The sequence below is a fragment of the Mchenga conophoros genome, linkage group LG12 (genome assembly GCF_057382185.1).
Source record: "Mchenga conophoros isolate Kocher_MC1m ecotype Shallow Benthic linkage group LG12, M_conophoros_male_GT1.1, whole genome shotgun sequence".
Lineage (NCBI taxonomy): Eukaryota > Metazoa > Chordata > Actinopteri > Cichliformes > Cichlidae > Mchenga > Mchenga conophoros.
In genome coordinates, this window is record NC_140537.1 from 38,496,294 (window position 1) to 38,522,268 (window position 25,975).

The 25,975-nt window shown below is 46.2% G+C and overlaps 3 protein-coding genes across 4 annotated transcripts; 2 read left to right on the forward strand and 1 right to left on the reverse strand.

Moving 5' to 3' along the window:
• Positions 1-593: 593 nt before the first annotated feature.
• Positions 594-3,248, reverse strand: LOC146563326 (uncharacterized). Of its 2 annotated transcripts, none has more exons than XM_085295713.1 (4): positions 3,022-3,248; positions 1,757-1,849; positions 1,119-1,236; positions 594-1,036 (listed from the first exon to the last, which is right to left on the reverse strand). In XM_085295713.1, exons 1-4 carry the CDS (start codon positions 3,130-3,132, stop codon positions 726-728), a joined length of 633 nt encoding a protein of 210 aa, XP_085151839.1. In that variant the 5' UTR covers positions 3,133-3,248; the 3' UTR covers positions 594-725. The 2 variants fall into 2 exon arrangements, with proteins under 2 accessions (XP_085151839.1, XP_085151838.1); XM_085295712.1 differs by having other exon boundaries at positions 1,119-1,239.
• Positions 3,249-4,777: 1,529 nt separating this feature from the next.
• On the forward strand, positions 4,778-6,728 carry LOC146563327 (uncharacterized). Its single transcript, XM_085295714.1, has 2 exons — positions 4,778-5,250; positions 6,139-6,728. Exons 1-2 carry the CDS (start codon positions 4,991-4,993, stop codon positions 6,407-6,409), a joined length of 531 nt encoding a protein of 176 aa, XP_085151840.1. The 5' UTR covers positions 4,778-4,990; the 3' UTR covers positions 6,410-6,728.
• Positions 6,729-13,035: 6,307 nt separating this feature from the next.
• Positions 13,036-21,195, forward strand: slc18a1 (solute carrier family 18 member A1). The gene is made up of 16 exons (XM_085295715.1): positions 13,036-13,132; positions 14,739-15,088; positions 15,323-15,447; positions 15,547-15,605; positions 15,691-15,774; positions 15,986-16,078; positions 16,486-16,575; positions 16,946-16,989; positions 17,871-17,931; positions 18,109-18,204; positions 18,773-18,851; positions 19,350-19,401; positions 20,173-20,236; positions 20,343-20,462; positions 20,537-20,670; positions 20,796-21,195. Exons 1-16 carry the CDS (start codon positions 13,036-13,038, stop codon positions 20,898-20,900), a joined length of 1,653 nt encoding a protein of 550 aa, XP_085151841.1. The 3' UTR covers positions 20,901-21,195.
• Positions 21,196-25,975: the final 4,780 nt, after the last annotated feature.

Below are 25,975 nucleotides of genomic sequence, written 5' to 3' on the forward strand. Positions count from 1 at the left end.
AAGTAACACAATAGTTACTTTTCCTAGTAATTAATTACTTTTATAATATATAATAAATATTCTATATTATATTTATATTTAGTCGGGGGTTGGGAAGCGCATCTGTAACCGGAAGGTCCCTGGTTCGATCCCCGGACTCTGTCCTGGTATGTGGATATGACAGCCTCGCCTCTGTCAGTGCGCCCCAGGGCAGCTGTGGCTACAACTGTAGCTGCCTCCACCAGTGTGTGAATGTGAGTGTGAATGAATAGTGGCATTGTAAAGCGCTTTGGGTGCCTTGAAAAGCGCTATATAAATCCAATCCATTATTATTAAAATTGTAACTCAGTTACTTTTTTGAAGAAGTAACTGTAACTAATTAGTTTTTCAAAGTAACTTGCCCAACACTGGACACCAAGCAGTTTGTGTATCAGTTTTAACATGGAAGTCTATGGGGCCTGAGTCGCTGCTGCCTCTGGTGGACGTTAGAGGAACTGCAGGGTCACAATGCTGCTCAGCGAGTGAGTAATGAATAATAAGGGTGGAGTTTGTCCCACAGAGCTGTCAGTCAAACCCCACCTGTGCCCGCCCACACACCTGAGAAGAGCTCAGACCAACTTTCATTGACTTTTATTGGTTGAAGTGACAGTGATGGAGAAAGTGTGGCAGCTGCTGATTGGATGAACCTGTGATATGAGAAACATCTAAAACCTTCTACAGACTTAAATAAAGAGTTCATGAGTCCGTCAGCAGCTCCCCTCTGCCGTCCTCCGCTTCTTCCCAGAATGCCTTGTTTTCCGCTGGCCCTGCTTCGGCCGGGGCGCGCACACCCCCTGGCCCTTGTTTTTGCCCGTCTCTACCCGGTCCACGGCGGTGCAGAAAAGCCCCGCATCGCAGTCGCAGCGTCCCAGGTTCCTCCTCCGCTTGGTTGGACCTCGCAGCAGACAGGCCTCGCCCTCCACCGGGATCCGCTGGCACCGTTTGCCGGTCAGGTACCGGACGCAGCACAGGCCGTCCGCGCAGTCGCCGGACCGGACGCAGCTCGACATCTCCAGAGCTGAAACGCACACACACATGTTAGCACGCCCGCTTCCTGCTGCAGTGCACTCTGGGAAAGCAGCACATGCTCAGTCTCTCACTTTTGGTCCTGTTGCCGTCAGCGTCCCTCTGTCCTCCCGTCACTCTGCCCGCCTGTCCGTCCGCCTGTCCGTCACTGGGGGACGGCCTTCTGTCAGCTCTGTTACTGCAGCGCCCCCTCTGCTGCACACAGGCAAGAATCATCAGACAAATGATGTCATCCAATCTAGGTTTACTGATATCGCACCAAATAATAACAGTCGCCTTAACGCGCTGTATCCTGTAGGGCAGTGATGCACAGCGGGGGCGGGGCCTCCTGGTACTTATTTATATAAATGTAAAGTGAATTCAAACTGTAACAGGAAGTGCTCATGTGTGATGTCACTCATTACTGACATGCACACTTTAGCAGCAGCGTTAGCAGTTAGCCTTTGTTTATGTCTGTGAATAAAGTTGTTGAGGACGTCATCACTGCGTCACACTGAGTGAAGACGTAAAGTATTGATGTCAAAGTGTGTGAGTATCCGTGAGCGCTGCACCGACACGTCGCTGTGAATACGTGAAGCCTGCAGGTGGAGGTCGATGGAGGATCAATAAACCTTTATTATTCACTTTGTTATTAATTTACCAAATTAAACTCCAGCTAACAGGAGACAGATTTACTAGCGCCGGCAGGTGGGCGGGGCTAGGCGGTACTGACCGGAGGTGCGTTGCATTGAGTCGAAGTACATGGCGGGCTTTGTCGTCGGTGGGAGTTGGAATTTGTCTCCATCCTGTCGTCATGGGAACGATCCTAAAAGGTGAGAGAGTGATGTCAGAGTTAAAGATGGCGCCAAGCAGCTGCTTTTTTTCTCTTGAATGAATCTTAAAAAATGAAATCCGTCCACACAGAGAAGCTGAACCCTGTGAAGACGCGCTCCTCACAGACTGATTCATCCATCAGCTCAGTGATCAATGATCATTGAGCTGATCAAGATCTTCATCTGAGACAACAAAGCTTCACGTGAACAGAAACTCCGCCCTGCTGCAGTAATGACAGCGTCACCTGTGCCTGTGAAGCTGGACTTTTGTTACCTGCTGCTGTACACAGATCCTTCACATCACAGCGACGGCAGGACAAAACCCAGAAACACGTTTACCAGAAGTATTAAATGAGTGTGCATGCAAAGAGAGCAGGACACGCGTCTGCGCTGGGCGACGCCGTCTCGCTTTGTTTTTGGCCTTTAAGGCTCTTAAACTGAAAACTCAGCACACAGGAAGCTTTAACACTGGAGCTTCCTGCAGACTGGTGAAATGAGGCCTCGTGCACGAGCAGCGAGAGATCAGTCTAACGTCTTTAAAGCGACCCTGAAGAACCGCTTTCACGATTTCAGCGATTTTCTGTCCTGATGAATCTGAAAGTTGAAAACTTGCTCTCACATTTCATCCACAGATTTATTCAGAGCATCAGAGACTCTCCCTCTCGCTGCTGCTGCTGCCTAAGCTCTGTTGTGTTCGAGGGGGTTCGTCCTCCCCACTGACACCAACACCTTTCTGTGGGTTTTCTTTGCTGTGATTTTGTGCTGTGTAAATAAAATTCAACTCAAACATACTGAACTAAACGGATGTAATGAATTTTCTTTCTGCTGGAAAGATTAAAGGAAGCTTGAATGGACAAAGCAGATTTTTAAGTTGACTCCAGATGTTAAACATTCAAAAATATTAATACAATTATTTTTAATAAATGTCTCAAAATAATTTTTAAAATAAACGAATGAGCTTCTGTCTCAGGTTTGAATAATTAGATCCAACTTGTAGCACTTTATTGTGAACACCTGCTTATTTATCAGTTATCCAGTCAGCCAATCAGGAGGCAGCAGTGCAGCATGAACAGGTGAGGAGCTTCAGGTTGCGCTGACCTGAGGCTTTCGACGTCACGTAAACGGAATGCAGCGGGATGCAGAGTGTGAGGTGTCCTCGTCTTACCGGCAGCTCGGAGCTCTGCAGCGCCGACTCTTTGGAGGATCTGATGGTGTTTGAGTCCAGAGCCAGACCGCAGACCACAGACACGCACAGGACGCTGCGCAGCATCCACATCCTCCAATCGATCAGTGGATCAGTCGGGCGAAAACGGCTTCACAGCTTCTTCAGTTCCTCTGAGCTCTTCACGAGAAAGTCCTACAGAGCTGCGTTTCTTTCAGTCATCAGAGCGAACCTGCAGAGTCTCCTTCCTGCTTATCCGAATGAAGCTCGCCTTCTTCTACCTGCTGCCTTCAGGTGTGCTTGTTTTTATACCCCTCCCCTCCCCTCTGATCTGCCCTCTGTCAGCCGCCGGGTCCTCAGAAGTTTTTGAAGGAGCTTTTGAAGCTCCAGCAGATCAGTCGGCGGAGACGGTGCCGCCGCCACTTCCTTCCTGGAAGCCCCGCGGCCTCTGGTGAGGCGGGAGTCTGTTTGATATGTGACACCGCAGAGACCACAGAGAGATTAAAACACACCTGGAGACACAAGACAGGTAGAGCCGTGTGTGTGTGCGCGTGTGTACGTGTGTGTGTACGTGTGTGTGTGGTTTCACTTCATGTGGTTTGAAAGGCCACCTTAAAGACTCATTAGAGCTGGAGCTGCGTCTCTCAGGCGGGCGGATGTGTGAGTGTTTGCAGGTGATTAAAGCTGATTTAAGAGATGACGACACTGAAGCCGGCGCTTCACAGAGCAGAAGAAGAACTAAAGGAAAGTCAGTCTGCCTGACACAAAGGGTTAAGATGAAACATGAACGATCTCGAGTGCTTGGATGGAGACGTGGCCGTGCGATGGCGCGCATCAAAGCTTCTTTGCTTTACTGCGAGCGTGTCTGAAGGAGCTTGCGGCTCCTAACACGCCGACCCGGGAAACGCTCACGCGTCCCTTTAAAGGAGAGTCAGAGCTGCTCACACACGAAACATCGTCTGTCCTCCTCAGACGCTTCAGTGTGATGACTTCTGCGTGCTTCTGCAATTCGCTGAGGAACAGTTTCAGACTTTTACTGCTGGATGAGCCCTCCACCCACATTAGTGTTTGACCCGTCTTCTTCTGCTGCGTCTCAGCTTCTGGACCAAGTCCTGACGTGTGGAGTTGCAGTCCCACCGTATCAGAGCTCCAAGCTGATCTCACTGCGACGTCCTCACAGACCAACACCTTCCAACCATCCAGGAGCAGCTTGGAGTGCTTCTAGCAGGATGGAGCGCCACTGAGCGAAGGTGATCGCGACATCGACAGTCTGGAGACATGTTCAGGAAACTCCACACCTTCACCCCATCCAGACTCTGTCATCAGTCCTTAACGCTCAAACTCAGCATCATAACTGATGAAGGTAACTCTGTCAGTGGACTCAGGCTAGCTCAGGTGTATGGACAGGTGTCTGCAGCAGGAGGCGGAACAGGTGAGGATGAGTTCAGCTTCTGATTCTGCTGGAGCAGGTGGCAGAGTTTTACCCAGAGGCAGGGAAACGATGGAGGGCGTTCCTCTTTCCACAGGAAAACTCCAGCTCGGGATTACAGGTGAGTTTCTTGAGTGATGGCAGAGAGACATCGACGAGCATCAGAGAGTCCGATCGCACAACGAAAGCAGCGAAAGCTCGAGCTGGTGCTTAAATACAGGAGGGTAATGACCTGATAATGAACAGGTGTGTCGGCGCAGGACCTCCCCACATACACCTGAGCAGTGGACAGGAAAACCGGGAGGGAACCCGGACCATGACAGCCATGTTATGTTGTAGTCTTACGGTGTGTTCACACTGAACGCGATGGACGCGAACAAAACGCCCCTAATTTGACGCGTGCACATTCGCGTCTTAACACGTGTCCAAGAAAAATCCATCGCGCGCGTGAACCGGAAATGTGGGAGGGAGTTGTGCCAGACCAGTATCTTTGCTAGATGGCAGCTGTCGAGCTAGCGCTTGAAGAGAGAGTCTCCCTTCTCTATGTACTGTGGAGAGCAGAGCAGCGGCGTAAAAGATGTCCTCGCCGTACCTGGGTCCATCAGGTCCTCCAGAGGTGTGAGCAGTTTGGTGAGTTTCACCATTTGCTCCAGGAGCTGCGCCTGGATGACGGCCGATTCCAGCGATATCACCGTCGGCCAGTTTGAGGACCTGCTGTCCCGCGTCGGTCCCAGCATCGCCCGCCTAGACACCAACTACAGGCGCTCAATCCCACCTGCAGAGTGCCTGTCCATCTGCCTGAGGTTAGTAAAAGTATTTAATACGGTAGTCCTTTATTGATACCTGTGCTAATATATGCTAAACTATCGTTTATAGACTGCTAACATGGATGTGCTATGCTAACAGTGAATGCTGTCGGTGTTTACTGAAAGCAAACTGTGGTACAGAGACGACTCTTTATAATATTTCTAGTGATACTCAGAAGCTCTCATCAAGTCCCGATTTAATTCGATTTATGCTGTTATCAGTGTTTGAATGATAGCATGGCTGTGGTGTCACATCAATGTATGCGCTCGGTGTTTGCTGATATCAAACTGTAGCATTAGGACCACTGAGTTAACCTTGTAGTGATACTCACTCCTTTTTATTTAGACCTGGTTTAATTCTGGGATAGTTGAATATTTGTATATAATCCCTGCAGCTGTCAGACTCTATAGCAGGGGTCACAGCCTTTATTAAAACAGAGTTAGATAAAACTGTGAACAGTTTGGTTCATCTCTAGTTACATGGTTCTATCTTGATAAGCTGTCTTATCACAGATTAATTTTTCAAAAATATTAATGATTTAAGCAAGGAAAGGGCTACATGTCAACACACAACTCTTTATTTCTATTAATGTCTCACTTCATTCCTACCTGATTGACATGTTTAGGAATTATGAGTGATTGGCTCACTGTAGTTGTGAAAGTTGCTACCAATCAAATTATGATATGTTAAAGTTAAAACAAAACACAACTGTTTTAGATATTATCTAATATACATTTTGTAATTATCCTTATAATTACAAAAGGTTTTATGTAAGATTTAAGTTTTGTGATTTATATCTGACATCACAAAAGTATTTTGGAATTTGAATAATGTATTTTGTAACTGCAGTACACATAATACTGATTTTGAACAATTTTGTCCAGGTTCCTTGTCACCGCGGACTCCTTCAGGACCATCGCGTTCAGTTTCAGAGTCGGTGTGTCCACGGTGAGCCAGATCACCCCCCAGGCAGCGACGGCCATCTGGGACTGTCTAGTGGACGACTTCATGGCTGTGCCTTCACCTGGAGACTGGCGCTCCATCACAGAGGGATTCCAGGAGCGCTGGAACTTCCCTCTGTGCTGTGCAGCTCTGGATGGGAAGCACGTCCAGACAAAGGCACCCCATATATCATATAGGAGACACACACATTGATATACACTAAATATTCATTTCATTTCTTTTTTGTGGTGCCCAAATTGATGCACCTGCTTGATTTTGTTTAAACAATTATTGCACACTTTCTGTAAATCCAGTAAACTTCTTTTCACTTCTCAAATATCTGCCCGCCACTTTCGTGCGCCTTTTCCCCTCGCGGTGCAGGTGTCTATTTCCGAATGAGGCTCATAGTTATGGGTGTTTTTGTGCTGTTTTTTCTATTGGACGTGATGGTTATCAAAACCAAACATGATAAATTTGGCAAGTGCAGGAGACACGACACGGAGCAGATTTGTCAATCAGGCTGCAGAATGCAATGCTGTACTGTGCAATAAAAAAATCAGCGAAAAAGTGAAGCAGTGACGGATGAACAGCGGGACCACTGTGTGCTGTTTATTAATAAACAATAAAATATATTCCTAAATGACAACATGCCTAAAAGCAGAACGGTATTTGTACGTCAGTGGGAAAATAGCGGTGGCTTGCTAGCTTTTGTGCGGCTTCCCCGGGTCAGTGAAAACTTTAGAGAAAACTTAAGAGAAATGAATGAACTTACCAGGTTGCCCGATCTCTTCACATATCTTCCTCCAAGCTCGGTCCTTTTTATTCCTGTCTCGGTACTGAAAGCAGCTGGTGTTGTACAGCTCCGAGTTGTTTGCTACCGCATTGATTAGCCTTCCCCTCCATTGAAGTATGAAAGGCTTTGGCTGGATCTGCCCCTTTGACCTAGGTAACAGCCACGTCACCAGGCTCCTGATTGGTTGTCGCGGCGCGATTTGACGCTGGAGTTCAGATTTTTCCAACTCGAGCGGGGGACGCGAAACGCGCGTATGCACAAAATGCAACACAAAAACTCACACGCGTGGTTTTATTCGCGAGTCAGACGCGCCAGACGCGCTACACTGACGCGCGTTTCAGGCGTTTTGGCGACGCAAATCTGCTTCCGAATTTTCGCGGGACCCGCAATCGCGTGTCATCGCGCCTTTCCATTGACTTTACATGTAAACCTGACGCTCTATTCGCGTCCATCGCGTTCGTTGTGAACACACCGTTAGTGAAAGAAGGTGTTTATTTCACCCAAACCAGTCCCAGTTTCCCTCTGTGGTCAGTGGTCCACCTGCAGTAGCTCCATGAGCTCCAGGTGGACCTCTCCACGCAATTTGAGCATCACTGTGTCAGTGTAAGAGAGGCCCAATGAGAAAAAGATGGCCAACATGTTTACTGTAGTTCTAATTGCATCTGCTGTAATTACCCCTCTGCACGGTTTAACTGACACTCACCACCAGGGGGCGACGCATGTTCTTAATTGTTTGCTGCTTAATTGTGACGTTAAATGTACAAATGTGTACACAAAGACTTACCTGGTTAAATAACAGCTATAATCACTGCGCCCTCATGTGGTCATATGGCCTATTTGCAGTTTTTCTCCAACAAAACACAACGATGTTTCTTCACATGGTGATAACTTTATTTTAAAATCAACCAGACAAAGAGGGAGAAGCTAGTCTCTGTGTGATCACGGACGCTGCGTCCTCCAAGCTGCACCGTTAGTGCTGGACCATATCTCCAGGTTTAGGAGCAACATGTGGCACCATGACTTTCCAGGAAGCTCTTTCTGATTTCAGAACGATGAACGAGCCTCACTGAGCTACGCACAGTCGGCCTGAAAGCAACGGCTGAGTCTCGCTAACAGTGTTGCTAATACCAACTTCATAACGAGCACGTGTTCTTGTTTCAGCACGTGACATCTTTGTGTTATTTAATATAATCAACATTTGCATAAAGTCTATTTCATTCTAACTTCCATGGGCCATCTGGCTCTCACATGAGCTGTGTCCCAAAACGTAGGCCGCATCCTTCAGAGGACCTGGCCTTCACGGTCTTTGAAGGACTCGGCCCACGTAGACCGAGAAGGCCGGAAGTGCGAGGCTGTGAAATGGGACGGTCTAGCCTTCAGATTTGCGTCACCGCTGTCTCGGTGGAGTTTAATAAACCCAGCCGTCTGCTCCTTGCTATCTAAAATATAACAGGACACTGGAGTAAACTCTCGACCGTCTCACACTTGTGTTTTATCAGTTTCCTGTCTGATGTTTATTCAGCTGTGTGAAAACCCCGGAGGAACCCACCCGATGGATCAATAAAGTTCAATCTAATCTAATAACTTTGATCTCAGCCAAACAGATTTACTCCGGAATAAATAAAACACTGAAAAAAGCTTCAGCTGCTTCAGCTGTTACACAAGCACCATCCATCCAGCCAGGAGACAGGCTCTGCAGAGCGCCAAGGTTTCCTGCCTGGTGCCTCTGAGAGAGTTCATCCAGTAATAATCAGTTTTGACTCATTAGCATGAATTTATATGGAATGTAAATGAAAAACACGGGAACTCTTAGGTTTACAGCCTCCCCCCCAGCATGCCTGATGCCCCCCATGCCCCGTAGCTGCCCTTTCATTATCTCCAGCCCTGCATCTAAAACTCGCAGCTGCCTGAAAGGAGGGACCGGACGTCTGTACCCAGCGATGGGTGATTTGGAAAATGATCGTCAGTGACGTGGAAACAGCAGCAGCCTTGACGATGTGACTCGTGCACACGCTCATATCTACATCCTTTCATCTGTTTGGGTGAATAATAAGTCGTGTTTGTGCTCACGGGTGGAGAGCGTTCTATGAAGCATTTCATGCAGCAGTGTAAACACAGGGGTGTGTGTGGATGGAGATGTGTGTGTACGATAAGCTCTGCAGCCTGCAGGTTGTTCCGGGGCTTCAATAAAAGGACAGCAGATGCTCATAATTACACTCACTCAGGTCTGTGTTTCTGTCTTTATGAGGACCCTCACTGACATAATCCAGCACCAGACCTTTTATCCATCATGATTAAAAATGTCTAACTCTGACCCCGATTTGAACTTGAAACCCTAAAACTAACCCCAAGCCTCTAAGGGCGAAACGTTAGAGCTGATGTCCTCATAAAGGCTCAAATGTACACAGGTCCCCAGAAACATAGGGAAACAAACGTACAGAGGTCTGCAGGTGTGTCAGTTGCCTGTGTGTAAATATGTGTGTGTGTCTCCATGTTGTCTGTTTTTGTCATTGTCAGAACAAAAAGGGAGGAAACATTCACCTCCTCACATACTCCTCTTCCACCCTCCCTCCTCTCCTTACCTCCTCTCTCCTCTTGTCCTCTGATCTCTCCTCCCCTCAGGTTGGGTTTATATCTGATCCATCAGCAGCTGAAGAGAAAACCAGCGTCCAGCAGCAGGTAGGACCCGCACGTCCGTTTATTGGTGCTTTCATTCAAGTTTGACTCTTTTATAGATTAGAGGTTTTATCACATTATTTTAATGCTTTGTTTCATTGGAGCTGTTATTGTTTTATCCTTTAATATTTATTTATTTTTATTGATTTGTTTACATTTGGGGTGGGTAGATTAAAACAATTATAAATAGTACAGCATTAACAATTTTCATTTATCCTTATGTTTAGTTTTAAAGTCACCTCCAGTTTTTCTAGATTTAATATCTCGTATTTTTCTTATTCTCTTTGTCATTATTTAACTTTTTATTTTAATTTTTCTTGGTTTCATTTATTTAGAGTATTTTTATTATTCATTAAAATTTCACAGAATTGAATTTATTTTACTTAATACTAAAATTGGCTTTCATGACTGTTTTTTAAAAATATTTTTTATCTGTAATTCATCTATTTATTGGACATAAATGAGATATTTTTGTCTAATTAAATTTTTGTTTAAATTAAACGTTACTTTATGGTTTGTTTGATGTTATTGTTGTGTATTTTCATTTTTATTTATATTCTCAGTTTATATTATGAAATACAAAGATTTTTTAAATAAAATAAAAATACAGGATGAACAGTGTCTGGAGATCTGTTGACTGATTATCAGGATCTGGTTGTTCTAATTTTGGCTTCTTGATTGGACTCTTATATAAAACAAAACATCAGTAGATGCATCAGTGTGTTCAGCCGGTCTCTCTCTGCATTAAACAAACGATTCAGAGGCAAAATTACATTTCAGATCAGTTTCCATCAAACAGGAGAGAGCGAGGCGTGTGTGTGTCTGTGTGTGTGTGTGTGTGTGTGTGTGTGTGTGTGTGTGTGTGTGTCTGTGTGTGTGTGTGTCTGTGTGTGTGTGTGTGTGTGTGTGTGTGTGTCTGTGTGTCTGTCTGTGTGTGTGTGTGTGTGTGTGTGTCTGTGTGTGTGTGTCTGTGTGTGTGTGTGTCTGTGTGTGTGTGTCTGTGTGTCTGTCTGTGTGTGTGTGTGTGTCTGTGTGTGTGTCTGTGTGTGTGTGTCTGTGTGTGTGTGTGTGTGTGTGTGTGTGTGTGTCTGTGTGTCTGTCTGTGTGTGTGTGTGTGTGTGTGTGTGTGTGTGTGTCTGTGTGTGTCTGTGTGTGTGTCTGTGTGTGTGTGTGTGTGTGTGTGTGTGTGTGTGTGTGTGTGTGTGTGTCTGTGTGTGTGTGTGTCTGTGTGTGTGTCTGTGTGTGTGTGTGTGTTACTGAGGCAGGAAACGGCCTCTGAAACAATCAGCAGCACGATGCTAACACTATGACGTGCTGAAAAGTTCGTTTTCTACAGACGCCGTGAAGAAATCATCTGAAAGGATCTTTTTAATAACTCGGATAAATCTGCTGCAAATACATGTTTGATGATTTTGTGTTTGTTGTTATTTGTTTGAATAATTTAGAATCTTTACTTGAGACTTGATTTAGACTTTAGTCTCACATTTAAACCCCTGACTTGTATTGGGAGTTACTGGAGGTTACTGGAGGTTATTGGAGGTTATTGGGGATTGTTGGGAGTTACTGGTGGGTGTTGGAGGTTACTGGGGTCATTGGGAGTTACTCGGGGTTGGTCTCTACGTGGATTACTCGTTAGTCTTTACTCGGGTGTTGACTTGCTGCGTGTCTCAGTTCAGGGAACACATGTTGTGTTTGGGAGCGTCCTCTTGTTGAAGCCTAGACTCTCTGACAGGCACATGTGGATACTGTGTGTTTCTTGTGTCATCAAGTTGACCTTTTGCTGCTCCTACCTGTGTTCAGCTGTAGCTTTGATAGAGGTGCTCGTGCTTGATAATCAGGGCACCAGAATGCTGTTCTTGCTCTGTGGGTTAAATCACAGCAAACATTTCTGGCACAACTTCTCCTACTTCCAAGGTGCATGGAGAGGATTTATTTTTTGTTTTTATTCTAATTTTATCAGTTAAATTATTCTCGCATGAGTAATGTTTATTTAATTAATTTTATTTATTTTTTCAGCCAACGAAGGAGTAGCATTCTAGACATCTCATCTTAAGTCTACATTTTAGAGATTTTACATTTTAGAGACATAAATTAGGACCTTTTAACTAATGTGTTCCCATGTGATGATGTCCTCTTGTTTTTAATTCCTCTGCTGGACCAACCTCCTTTTATTATCAAACTCTGCCCTTTGTCCATTTTGTTTTGTATATTCACAGTGTTCTTCTTGTGTATTTCACGCATGTGTTATTTTGAGATAGGTGGGGGTTATGTCTCCCCCCCCCCCCCGTCCTCATCATTAATGATCTAGTCCAGTATTTACTTGGGTGACTTAACCAATTAACCAGTACCTACCTGTTATATGTCAGCTGGTCTATGACGTTTTGATTGGTTATTCTGAATCTTTTTCTGTTTCCTGTCTTGTATTTAAGCATTTTTTTTACAGTGTTGTGCTATGACCCTGATGAAGGCCACGAGCCGAAACGCGTTGGTCAATTGTTAAAGTTGTTCATCTTAAGTGTTGCTGGAGTCCCTGCTTTGCTTGCTCTGTGGGTTTTGGTCCTGTTGGTGTAAAGGTCTGACAGCTTGTTGAAGATGCTATACTTTGGTGTCAAGCTGTGTTTTATGTGCAGCGTATTTTAAAAGACTCTCATTAAGGACTGTACTGCTCACAGAGGAATGAGTACACTTGTTAGTAGATAAAAGTTTCTTTCATCTCGTCACCACAACAGGCGCTTCATGTGTGACTTGGCAGATGAACTTCCTGTTGTAGCCCCAGAGGGTTTTGTGTCCCGGGATCAAACCTGGGAGCTTCTGCTTATTAGGATAATGAGTAAAGCACTATGGAGCTGCCTCATGTTTTAGTAGGTACCTTCATATAATTGGCACATTAGATTAGTTAAATGGAGAGGACTGACAGGCTGTTGATGTTCAAGCTGCACAGATCCCGACAGTGCAGACAAACCTCCACGTCTGTGGTCTGCAGGCTCAGGCTGATAATAACAGCAGGTTCTGCTGTTTTATTAAAGATTAAATGTGATATGAAGCAGCTCCCAGTCTCTGTGCAGCTGCTCTTATTGCTTCAGGTCCTTCAGGTCTCGCTGCAGAAACACGTGTTTGCATAACGACTGAGAAAAACAGCTGTTCTCCGGACTCTGGACAATACTCGACTAAACGCACAGTTATTGTCTGTAAATAAAGCTTTTCACAAATATTTAAATGAGTTGGTTTGAGTCATGTTTGCTTTTTCTTACTGTGGAGTTTGACTCGGGTGCATGTTTGTCTTAATTTGGTGGAGCTACATGTTTTATGAACGGTGGTTTTGGTTGATCTTGAGGAGACTGACGGATGACCGGCGTGTGTCTTTGCAGACATGGCGTTGCTCCATCAGAGTCGAGGCTCACCCAGACTCGTCCTGGTGGTGGTTTGTGTCGCTCTGCTGCTCGACAATATGCTGCTCACTGTGGTCGGTGAGTAACCGGCGCACACTCCACGAAACGACGCATCACAAAGACCAAATACCAGATTGTGAAAAATCTCTTTATACCACACCACGGGGACTCTTATAGCTGGAACTCCAGCCCTGTGTTTAGCCTGTCTTTGTTTACATTTCGCTGAACTATCTTCATAAAAACTGTCTTCAGATGTCATTGTTCCTGCAGTTTAGTCACAGATTTGTGTGCATCGATCGCTGGTGTGGTAGGACTTGACTTAAGCGGCCAAAGAAGTGCAGGAGACTGATGCTGTCCAGCATAGCGAGTGATTTATTCACCATTTTGTGACCCAAACAATATTTACAAAGAAATAAAAAAGAAACTCAACTCTTTAATTAACTCAGTTCAAATAAACATAACTGAATCTGAATCAACAGAAATTAAGGTCAGACTGCACACAGCTACACTGACCTGAACCTCTCTCCTCAAACACCCGAGTTCTTCTGCTTAAATCGTCCACTTAACCAAACACTTTCTCCTCTGGACTATTTCACTCAGTAGGTAAGATGAACATGATCATATTCAAACGTCTGCTACTCCTCTTTACTCGCAACATAAACTCTGTGGTGGAATCAATACATATTCAATAAATCTATTCCTCCATAAACCCTCTAAAATCAACTTGATTAAATTATAAGAGTTCTTCCCCTTCTGCACTTGGTCTCTTCCTGTGACCTCAGATGAACCCAGAAGCTATAAAGCAGGAAGTAAAACTACATTTCCTCCTTTTGTTTCTGGAAGACATGTAGGTAAGGTAAGTCTAAACAATACAAATTAACAGTTGAAATAAAGAACATGTTAACTTAACAAACTTGTAGGGATTGATTTAAACCAAGATGTTATATAATCTGTAAAAGTGCAAAACATAAACCCGGGATAGTAGATGTTTGCCTGTTGCAGACGACATGTGAAATATGGTTCAATCAAAACAAGAATGTTAACTACGAATATGGACAAATGGTCCTCTCAGCCACTCTGTCACAGCTGGACTCATTCAACACTGAAGAGAAAGTAAAAACAGATCGGTTTATGCAGGTGGACAGGTGTGACTGATTACCGTCACACTGAGGATTTTCAGGGAAGGTGTGCAGCTAAGAGAATAAGAGAGGACAGTAACACTTCTAAAATCCCTGAAAGAAGAACTCAAAGGATGGAGCTGCAGCCTGAATAATAATCTGTCCACATACTTTTGGCCGTGCAGCGTCTGAGCCGATCTGTGACGCAGCCGGAAACCTCGAGGTCGACGCCGTCGTTAGCTGTTAGACTCTGCAGAGGACACACACACACACACACACACACACACACACACACACACACACACACACACACACACACACACACACACACACACACACCACCTCCTGACCTGGACCTTTACAGTGGGCTTGTATCTGCTCTCCTTTTTTCTCCGCTCAGATTGAATCTTCTTCTTCTTCGGTGTTCTTTCATCCTCATGTTTTGTCTGCACAGCTTTAAATAATTAAACATCCAGTAGGAGCTGTCTCAGATGGAGGACCACATGTTGTTGTTGTTACTGATTACAGTTACTGCCTGCTCTGAATGATCTGTCTCCGTCCTGTAGTACCGATCATCCCAACATTCCTCTACGCCATCGAGCATCCGAGTCCAGAGCCACAGACCGCCCAGCCCTCCCTGCTCCCTCTGCGCGGCCTCGATGCATCACGTCTGGGCACTGCACCCTCACGGCCCCCCTCCTCTGCCTTCAGCCTCCAGACCTCCAGACGGACCTCCCAGCGCCTCCACCTGCCTCGGCCCAGTACCGGTGCACCGGTCCAGGTTACAGGGCCGACCCTATCGGCTCTGGTGTCCCTGTTTGATAACTCGACCTTCAGCCTGACTGACGCGAGCGCCGGCACCGAACCGGCGGACCGGACCTCAGTGACCGCAGATGTGCAGGGCAACGAGACCGAAGTAGGTGGAGACCACCGATACCTGACCAGCTCATCACTTCATGATCAATAATCTATCAGCTCTGGTTCCTACTGTTCCCCTCTGTTTCCTTTCTCTTTCCTTATTTTGTTTTCTCGTTTCCTTTCTTTTGTCTCCTCCTCCTCCTCCTTGCTCTCTCTGCCCATTTCCTCACTTCTCTCTAAACCTTATTTCACTTCCTTGTTTTGGCTTGTTTCACACATTTCCTTTCCTTAGGGCTCTTCCTGTCTTCAGGACAGTTTGTTTCTGGAAGAAGAAAATGTTCGAGTTGGTTTGTTATTTGCTTCTAAAGCTATCATCCAGCTGCTCGTCAACCCCTTCGTTGGTCCACTGACTAACAGGTAATATTATAATTAGCAGTAATAGTAGTATTGAAAGAGAACATGCAGACAGGCTGAACCCTCTTGTTCTGAAACTGAAGAATGTTTTTCTGTCTGCAGGATCGGGTATCACATCCCCATGTTTGCTGGTTTCATCATCATGTTTGTGTCAACCATCAGTAAGATGTTACACACACACACACACACACACACAAACACAGGTGTGTTTTCTCTGAAGTGTGTAATCCTGTGTGTCTCTGTCAGTGTTTGCCTTCTCAGGGACGTACGCTCTGCTGTTCGTCGCTCGCTCTCTGCAGGGGATCGGCTCGTCCTTCTCCTCAGTGGCAGGTCGGCACAGAACACCTGAAGCAGCAGACAGTGTTTAACAGCACCTGTACATACACCTGTAGTCTCACCTGTACTCTCACTCATATGTTAAGTGAAGCAACCTCTTGAGGTCATGTGACTAAACTGTTAAATGTGGCCTGATCTAAAGGTGTGAACAGATGCGTTCGTGTTCAGGTGCTGGATGATGACATCATGTCTTCGTGTCATGCAGGTCTGGGCATGCTGGCCAGCGTGTACACGGATGATGAGGAGAGAGGCATCGCGATGGGCGTGGCACTGGGAGGACTGGCTATGGGAGTCCTGAGTGAGTCACAAACTCAAAAAAAGTGTCACTACAAACCACGCGAGAACGTTCAGTCTGCTGATTGGCCGCGGCGACAGAAGTGGTGTATGAACGAGTCGCCCACCTGGAGAGTTTAGTTTCACAGCTCGCTGTTTGTCCACTCTCCCAGAATATGAAGCACACCTGGCTACAGGAAGCAGCTTAGCTCAGACTTGCAGCATACACCTGGTACCTGTGTCTGATCCAGGTTGCATCACGTTCACGCCATAAACTAACTGCTTCCCCAAAGGGTCTGGGCACAGCTGATTGGTCCACAGCCGAGTGTCACTGCTGCACAAATGAACTGGATGTTCACTGAATGTTGATTTGTCAGGTTTACATGATGCTGTTGTTTTAGCTCTTCATATAGTTTGTGTGTTGTGTTTCAGTCGGAGCGCCTTTCGGCAGCGTGATGTATGACTTTGTGGGGAAGAGCGCCCCCTTCCTGATCCTGGCCTTCCTGGCTGTGTTCGATGGAGGTAAACCTGGAGACGAGGCTGGTCCTAATGCAGGATGATGATGATGGGTGGAGCCCCTGTGGCGTCAGCACGTTTAGCTTTTTTTTGTTGTTTTAATGCCATCATCATCCTGATTTACCGGAGCCGCCCTCGTGTGGCCGTTAGAGGAACTGCAGCTTTTTCAGCACATTACATCAAACACATTAAACACAGCGTGGTGCCCTTTTCATAAAATATGATCCCCTTCGACGAGACCAAATTGAAGTAAACAGGATGATGAGCTGCAGTTCAAAGTTCACAAATGTCCGGCTGACGTCACGGTGACCACGGCTTTGTTTAGACCAACCAAGGTCGCCAGCATCACTCCAGATTTTTTGTGTGTGTGTTGCAGCGTTGCAGTTGTGCATCCTGCAGCCTTCAAAGATCTCTCCTGGGGTGAGTACACTTTGAAATCCTCTCATCTGTTTATCATGTCGAATGTCCCATTGTTCAATCGGGAAGGTCAAATGTAAATATGAGACGCATTTCGTTGGAAGCATTAAAATAATCAAACTTTAACATCTTATTATTGATTGAAATAATTCAGAGCTTCATTATCAGATGATGAGTCAGTGTAACGATGTGTTCCTCCTAACAGCGTCATCAGGAAGAAGGAATCACAGACACAGAGTAAGCTGGGAACCATTAAAAAACTGTCAAAGTTTGAGCCAAAAGTGGAGAAAATTGGGGAAAACGTCTGGAACCAGTGGGAAGAAGTAAAAGGAGGAAACTGAACTCTTCTAGATCAACATGTTTCATGCACTTTAATCTAGATGTTCTGAAATTATAAGGACAGTAAAAAAAATTTTGATCCCAAAACATTGATTCTGTTCATCTGGATGTAGCGTTACATCCAGATGAACAGAATCAATGTTTTGGGATTTCCTTATCTGGATGACTGAACATCAGACATAAACATGTTTGACTTTTTCCTGGTTTCAGTGTCGCGTTTTTATTTCAAAACTGAAACAAATAAAAGGCAAAAACTGGGGGAAAAAACCCCCCGAACAAACCCAGAAACAAATGAAACAAAAACTTTGTGATGAAATCTGACAAACATTAAGAAATTTTCCACTGATTAAAATTTTCAGTGACTTAAATTTTTCAAAATAAAACATGTCGGCCGGTTTCTGAGCTAATCTGAAGCTATTATACGGATCAAAAACATCTGTTTAAAGAGCCGACGGTTCTTCTGTGCCTGTTTGAATCGCAGCTGTTCTGGGTTCTCGTTGGTTCTGCATGTTGTCCAGCTTCAGCTCATGGTTTTATGGTTTCAGAGTGTGGAGGGAACGCCGTTACTCACCCTGCTGAAGGATCCGTACATCCTCGTCAGTGCAGGTGAGGCGACTTCACCAGGTTTGTTTAGTAAAAACTGAACGTCTGCAGGTAAATCTGTCCGAGCAAATGTTCACATTAACATTTGTTTCTGCTCCACGTCTGCGCATGAAGGAGCAGCAGCAGGTGTGAAAAGTCCTGATCGTGTTGTGACTCGTGTAAATCTCTGTGCGTCTGCAGGGTCTCTGTGCTTCGCCAACATGGGCGTGGCCATCCTGGAGCCCACTCTGCCCATCTGGATGATGCAGACGATGTGCTCCCCGAAATGGCAGCTGGGTACGTTTTTCTGCTCGGGTCTGTTTGTGCCGACGCTGTAACGCTTTTCCCCGAGCTGCTGCCGTCACAGTTGATTCTGATGGTGGGTCACGGCTGGGGTCACTGTGAGGGTCGGCCGGGCGCAGATGCTTTTCACTGGACGTCCAGCCCGGCTGTTTCTGCTCTGACTTCACCACAGAAGCTCAAAAATGAGGTTTTCTGAAGGTGACCCAGGAGTTTCCAACATGAAGGCCACACTGAGCGTGCTCCTCAGGGTGTTCTGCGGTCATTGAGGTCGTTCTCATGAAGTCGCCCCCGGGGTGAGACGTTCAGCGCAGACTTTGACGTCATTCGTGAGAAACAGCCTGAGCTGGCCCGAAGAGCCAGCACCATCTTCCCTCAGCACCAGTCTGTCTCAGCTCGGTCTCTCCGTGACTTCCCTCACATCCACTCAGCAGATATCCAGTTGAGGACTCGCTGGTTGGAGACATTAAAGGAGCTACCAGGACTTTGAGGAGCAGTTGCAGAACTGAGGTCTTTGTGACTGCACCTCATACGTTGACCCTAACAGGTGTGTGCTGTGTTGCAGGTATTGCCTTCCTCCCTGCCAGCGTGTCCTACCTGATAGGAACAAACCTGTTTGGTGTTCTGGCCAATAAGATGGGACGGTGAGTACTTCTGCATCTGACCACAAGAGAGGGTTTCTCAGGGTCAGGGGTCAGCCTCGGTCTGCAGAGACGTGAAACCTCTGCACAGGGTGAAGTATCAGACCTGGTGCTTAGACACCTTCAGACTCTGAGTGAGAGCTGACCTGGCAGAGCGTGTGTCAGCACCAATAAAACACTTTCATCATAAGAAACGTTATCCCGGCTCTGTTCAGAGGAGCGTTTCAAAGTGTTTCACAGGGATTAATGAGGCAAAGGAAAACCATATCGGAGCTGATCAGCACCTCAGAGATTAAGCTTACTTCTCCGGTTTTTAAGCTTTACATTGATCCGATCCTGCTGACAGATCCCTCGGTCCACACCACGTTTCCTGGGAATCTGTCCAGCGGCTAAATCAGCAGATTAGCAGATTAACTCTTCAGATCCAGTTCAGACCTGACGCTGAAGCTTTCTGGTAAACCAGCAGCTGTAAGAGGCTGATGTCTGTTTGTGTGTCTCCAGGTGGCTGTGCTCCATGCTAGGGATGTTTATCGTTGGCATCAGTCTGCTGTGTGTGAGTACGACATCATCTCTTTGTTTATCCATCTTCCTATGATTCATCATCATCTGTCAGTCATCGATCCTTTCATCCACCCAAACACCAAACAGTAACCCATCCGTCCAGCATTGGTTAATGTGGATCTGTGCAGCAGTGGGAGCAGGCGCTCCTCCTGACGCTCCGTCTGAACCCGGGGAGCCTCCCAGGAACCTGGTTTCCCAAAATAAGCTGGCATGCAGAGAAGAGCAGATTACATATTAGAGCCTCAAAGCTTCAAATGTTCCCATCGGGTGCTCTGTAAACTCTTCGTCTTCCACCGTGCACGCAGCATGAGCTTTCATAGATGACGAGTCCGTTTCTACCATCCACACCTGAGCGCACTTTTACTTTATTAGCCAGGTTACCTGTGCTGACGAGGATGCTGCCCAAACTAGCCCACCCTGCAGTGTTAGCTCCATCACCTCACTTTAAGAAGGTCCTGAGGTCAAATCCACCAGCTTCCTCCCACAGCCCAACGACCTCCCTGTTAGGATAATTAGTGGTTCTAAATGGATCACAGGTGTGAATGATCACCTCTGCTCTGACCTGTACACCTGGAACAGGCCTGAGAACCACCTGTGATCCTGATCTAAGCAGGATATAAACTGATGTTCATGTTCTGGGAAAGCCAACAGAACCCTCACTTCCTGTCATCCAACTAATCAGCATGATGAAAAGAGCCTTCATGTCAGGAAGCACACCTCGCGTTAAGCGTGATGTAACTGCGATGTTCGATGTGTGTTTCAGGTTCCCTTTGCCACCAGTATCTACGGCCTGATTGGACCAAACGGCGGTCTGGGATTCGCGATAGGTGACGTGTGAAATGTGTAACGGCATGTTGGGTCTGCACATCTGCAGTGTTTTTACTGAAACCATGAAATCAGTGACACCCTCTCACCTGTCCTGTGGTGCTTCAGGTATGGTGGACTCCTCCATGATGGCCATTATGGGCTACCTGGTTGATATCCGCCACGCCTCCGTCTACGGCAGCGTCTACGCCATCGCTGACGTGGCGCTGTGCATGGGCTTCGCCATAGGTACCACACTCACATTCGCACAGCAGAAAGGAAAAAGCCAATGATGATATTAAAATCTCCTCCTGTTGTTCCAGGGCCATCCACAGGTGGCGCTCTGGTCCAGGCCGTGGGCTTTCCCTGTCTCATGGTGTTCATCGGGGTCATCAACATCCTGTACGCGCCGCTCTGCTTCCTGTTGCGTAACCCTGCTGTCCGAGAGGAGAAAATGGTAAATAAAGCTCAGGGGTGGAGAAGAGAGTGCAGGCAGGGTGGAGCGGGTGGAGACGAGTGCAGTGAGATTGATTGGTATTCACTCCTGCATCGTGTGCGTGTGCGTGTGCGTGTGTGTTGCAGGCGATCATTGATCAGGAGTGTGTGATGCACAGGAAAAGCTACAACACAGAGAGCCGTGACTTTCCTCTGAGCGACTACAGCGAGGAGGAGGAGACGGAGGAGTGATGCGCACAAGCTCGCCAAAACGTCCACATCGTTATACGCCACCTTCGTGTCACCTTTGCACTTCCTGATCATCTAGTTGGGGGGGCTGTCAGTGATGTTTAGTTTAACTCTGACTCATGCTAAGCTACTGTGAGCGATCAGAATCAGCCGATGGTGGTTGAAGCGATCTGGATGTGAATTTCAGAATCTGTGTTTGCTGTTCTTGTGTTTCCTCCCACCTGCAGTCAAAGTGTTGAAACTGTACCTGTGTCTGACCTCTGACCTGTGTCACCATTAAAACCTGCCCTAACCTGGAGAGCAGCTGCTCACCTGTGTGTGCTTACCTGTCCATCACAGTGTCAGGCTCACAGAAGTGTGTGTGTGTGTGTGTGTGTGTGTGTGTGTGTGTGTGTGTGTGTGTGTGTGTGTGTGTGTGTGTTTGTGTTTGTTTTCATGCTTATCTTTCATTTCCTGACTTCTTGTTGCTCCTGAAAGGAACCCGGCGCTCCGTCAGCTGGAAAGGCAAACAGGAAGTGTCTGTGCAGCTCTCAGCACTTCACACGCAGCAGCGTTATCAGTGTCAGCTCAGATGTTTTGTAGTTCAGGCAGGAGGACATGCTGTCACTGTAAGCTGCTGACTCGGGTTCAGGACGTGTGTGGACCTCGAAGCCAAAGGTGAGGTCGGCCTGCTCGCGCCACCTTTTACCTGAAATCATCTCCACAGCTTCACTCTGACACGCTAAGCCTCAACGTTTCCTCACATTTCAACTCAAATCAGTGAAAGGAAGAATAATGTGGGGAGAGACGCCTCACTGCGTTACACTGCGCCCTCACAGGCTCGTGTGTGTGTAATTACATGCTGCGACAGCAGATCACAGCTGCTTCAAAACATTTCCTCCTGCTTTGAAATCTGAATAAACTCATGCAGAGCTGATCCCTGTGTGTGTGCGCTCATCAAAGGCGTGTTTGACTCTGTTTCTGATGTGGTCGTGCGTGTGTAAACAGGCAGGAAGTGCTTCACCTCGGTGTCTCTGACCCTGATTGATGGTAAATAACAGAAGAAAACATTTCAAATGTGCTGCTAATGTCCCCACAAACACGCCACGGCGTGCGCGGGTCTCTGATCGTCCCTCGTGCGCTGACATGCTTCCTCCTGAGAGTGAAGCGTGAGCTCACTGCAGTTATCTGAAACCTTTAATGACACTTCAGCTCGTTTAATGCGATGTTTCTGATGTTTCATTGAAACTAATCTGACATCTCATTAAGCACTTTAGCTTTTCCGGGCCCGCGTACGCTTCCAGCTTTCCCACCTGTGATTGTCATCACAGCTCAATCAGCCAATAAACATTTATTCCCTGTGAATGAACGACGATAACTCCACACCGAGATCTGACTCCAGCAGGCCGTGGGCAGAGAGGTGTGTCCCAACCAGCAGCTCTGTTTTCCCCATGTCCACACTCACATGAGGCCTGAAGCTGGAAGCTGAGCAGATCTCATGTGACAGCTCAGGTCAGCTGATCCAGTTACCTTCCTTTTACAATCATCAGTTTCTACACATCTCACACCTCCAGTAAGATATGAACTCTGTATTTATTTTGTTGTGAAGTTTAGATGTTCTCCTCGTGGGCTCTCCAGCTTTCCAAACAGGTGTGTGTGTCTAGATTTAAATAGTGCTAATAAAAATAAATAAAAGCAAAGCAAATATTTCTTACATCTTGAATAACAGCGTGTACAGCAGGACATTCCTTTTTTTAATATTCATAACAAAATTATTTAGTTTGAATGAGCAGGGTCACAGCGAGGGAAACATAAAAATGCGATATAATAAGGTGCAAACAGACATTCAACAATAAAGTTTGAGTTTCTAACAAGCCTGAAAGTGAATATTTGGTGTGAGCAGCTCTCTGTCGGCTCTGTGAGGATCTTCAGTTCTCCAGACTTCCTGAAGGACAGTCGAAGCTCTTTGGATGTTTCTGCCTTTTGTTGTGTTGTTTGTCAGAATGATCTCACACTGCTGCAGTCATGCTGAGCTCTGACAGACAGAAACTCTGTGTAAGGCCCAGGTGGACGATAGATGATAACAAGTAAGACTGGTTTCTGAGTTTCACAGCTGGGGTGGACAATGTTAAGCATCAGGCTTTCAAATGAATTAAAAGTCTGTCTTGGTCTTTCATTAATTAATAGGCTGGTGTGAAAAATTGCTGCCACACCGCCCCCTCGGCCTGTGCTTCGAGATTTCTGGTAGTTAGAATGACTCGGGGGTGTTGATTCATTTAAACTAACATAATCATCCTGCTGCAACCAGGTTTCTGTGAGGCAGAGTAAATCAATTTGTTGATCAATTATTAAGTCATGTACTAACAGAGACTTGGAGGAGAGAGACCTAATATTTAATAATCCACATTTCACTGTTTTACTCTTTGGTTCAGATGTGGATACTGTATTGTTCTTTCTTTGTGATTGTTTATGTTTAAGTTGTTTGTTGCTGGTTTTTAGTTTGTTTTTTGTCTTTTTCGAAGCTGACACAGTCTCTATGGAGATGGGTTTTGGGGGGTAGCAGGAGGAGAGAAGCTGCAGAGAGGCGTGTAGGACTGCAACTCTGCTTCCTGGTCCCAACTCTGGATAGTCATATTTTGGGGGTTTAATAAATTTGTCCATATTTCTAGAAATGAGAGCTGCTCCATCCAAAGTGGGATGGATGCCGTCTCTGCTAACAAGACCAGGTTTCCTCCAGAAGGTTTGCCAATTATCTATGAAGCCCACATCGTTTCTGGGACACCACTCAGACAGCCAGCAATTTAAGGAGAACATGCGGCTAAACATGTCACTCCTGGTCTGATTGGGGAGGGGACCAGAGAAAACTACAGAGTCCCACATTGTTTTGGCAAAGTTGCACACCGATTCAATATTGATTTTAGTGACCTCTGATTGGTGTAACCGGGTGTCATTACTGCCGACGTGAATTATGACTTTACTGAATTTACGTTTACCCTTAGCCAGCAGTTTTAAATTTCCCTCAATGTCGCCTGCTCTGGCCCCTGGAAGACAATTGACTATGGTTCCAGTTTAATCGGTTTGATGGTTTTTGTTTCCTTTTCAAATGATGTTCAGTCACTGTGATCTAAGAGGTTTGACTCCACCAATGACCATTGATCCTTAAACCAGTTCAATCAATCTGTTTGATCAGCTCTGCTGGAAATCTCACATCACTTATATTCAAACCAACCTGTCTAAAACCATCTCAGGTTTGTCTAAATCATAGCACGCGATGAATCAAAAATCATTTTTCATTGAAATGAATTGAATCTGACCTTGAATACAAGGAATCATAAAGAATTATGAATGTGTGTTTATTCACTGAGACCTTTACATTAGAAAGAGCTGCACCGCCCCACATGCTGCTGAGGATGTTTACTTTACTTTCACTTTTTAAAGACACACACAGGTCCATAGCAAATAAAATATATACATGCATAATACATGAGGAAGAAAAGAAAATTTAAAAAAATCCCACAGTGTGACACAATAACATAAAGGCTAGGAGGCCAGTGGCTCCATAACTTGAATAAAACCAAACTGAAGTTAGTGCAGAGAGGTTTCTGGAGTCCTTTACCCCACACATACAACTGTGCCTCGGCGTGACAGGGAGCCACTCCAACACTAACAAACATTTGCACTGCTCCACCTCGGCAACTTGAGCATCAACCTCATTCCATCATTATACACACTGCAGTGAGTTTCTGCATGCTGCTTTCTCTGCAGCTCTTCCACAGATGAGCAGTGTACACTGGATTTGAAGAGTCCACACCTCCAAAAAAAACCCCAGAATCCCTCGAAAATAGAAATTAAAGATCCAAACATGGAAAATAAAACTTTTTTCGACCTTTCACTGTCCCATGTTTGGTCCAAACGGTCAGTCTCAGAGCCCGTCTGATGCTTGTGGGGCTGCAGTCGGCACCAGTAGTGCCCTTAATTTGGGTCGAGGATCATCCAGTGTGTTGACGGACAGCCAATTGAGCAAAGGTGTTTCCTTTGTTTTCTCCTTTAGGAGATGAGACACTGGAGTGTCCTATGATGGAAAGGAGCTGATCATAACCCCACAGCTGAACTCTGAGCAGCTTTGAAACTTTGATCAGGTCAGCACATAGCCTGTGAGGGGCTGTGTGCTGACCTGCTGCTCTCTGGCAGGTAGCTCCATGCCCTCCTGGGTTTTAATTGCACCTTAGAACACACATACATCAACACTACAATGAGCGGGCGGAGGGAGGTTTTGGAGTCTTCTCTCACCCCCGTTATCTGCGACCTGCTGGAGCGGGGGGGCTGGGAGGAGGAGTTGGCCGTCCGATTGGGGTCTGGAGTGTGGGGCCTCCCTGCTGCTGCGGAGTAAAGAAAAGAGAATTTGATCATTAACTTGATCATGTTTGTTAATTTAACATTAACAAACAATTAACAGCAGCCTTCTAAACGTGCTTTATACTGTAAGGTAAAGACCCTGTAATCATACAGAGGAACCCAAACAATCACATCTAAGCGAGCACTTGGAGACAGTGGGAAAGAAAAACTCCCTTTTAACAGGAACCTCTGCACCTGCCCCAGCCTTGCCGATGCTCCTCACCACATCTCTAACTCATTTCTGTTGGTCGTATCCTCAATCTCTGTTTTTCTGTCTCCACCCACCGCTCGGGTGGGGGCGAGAACGCAGCCTGACCGGTGAGCTGACAGCTTCTGGTCACTTCTGGCTCTGAAAGCCAGCATGTTGGCAAAAACTCTAAAGATTCAGAACTCTCAGAAGCCAGTGAGTGAAGTCTGGCTGGTTTCCAGTGACGGTCACTCGTTTCACTCTGATGATGGACACAGAGGTGACTACCCCCCTAGTTCTTCTTTGAAACAGCCTGTCTGCAGGTGTCCTGCTCCTGTCTGCAGACCCAGGAGGGCTCAGACCTCATTTACATGGGGTTACCACGCCCCCTGCAGGAGGACAGCAGAGCACAGGTCAGCATGCAGCTGTCAGCTCAGACAGTGATGATGCATTACCCTAGCTGATCTCATGATATCAGTGATACGAGTAGAGCAGTCAGCTGGTGTCACGGCTCCAG

Excerpts from the sequence above, each read along its gene's own strand:
- LOC146563327 (XM_085295714.1), top strand. The coding sequence starts at position 4,991 with ATGTACTGTGGAGAGCAGAGCAGCGGCGTAAAAGATGTCCTCGCCGTA. Across the intron at positions 5,251-6,138 it reads TGCCTGTCCATCTGCCTGAG|GTTCCTTGTCACCGCGGACT; the intron begins GTTAGTAAAAGT and ends AATTTTGTCCAG.
- LOC146563326 (XM_085295712.1), bottom strand. The coding sequence starts at position 3,132 with ATGTGGATGCTGCGCAGCGTCCTGTGCGTGTCTGTGGTCTGCGGTCTG. Across the intron at positions 1,240-1,756 it reads CTCAATGCAACGCACCTCCG|CAGAGGGGGCGCTGCAGTAA; the intron begins GTCAGTACCGCC and ends GCCTGTGTGCAG. Across the intron at positions 1,037-1,118 it reads TGACGGCAACAGGACCAAAA|CTCTGGAGATGTCGAGCTGC; the intron begins GTGAGAGACTGA and ends TGTGCGTTTCAG.
- slc18a1 (XM_085295715.1), top strand. The coding sequence starts at position 13,036 with ATGGCGTTGCTCCATCAGAGTCGAGGCTCACCCAGACTCGTCCTGGTG. Across the intron at positions 15,448-15,546 it reads GTTGGTCCACTGACTAACAG|GATCGGGTATCACATCCCCA; the intron begins GTAATATTATAA and ends TTCTGTCTGCAG. Across the intron at positions 15,775-15,985 it reads GTCCTTCTCCTCAGTGGCAG|GTCTGGGCATGCTGGCCAGC; the intron begins GTCGGCACAGAA and ends CGTGTCATGCAG.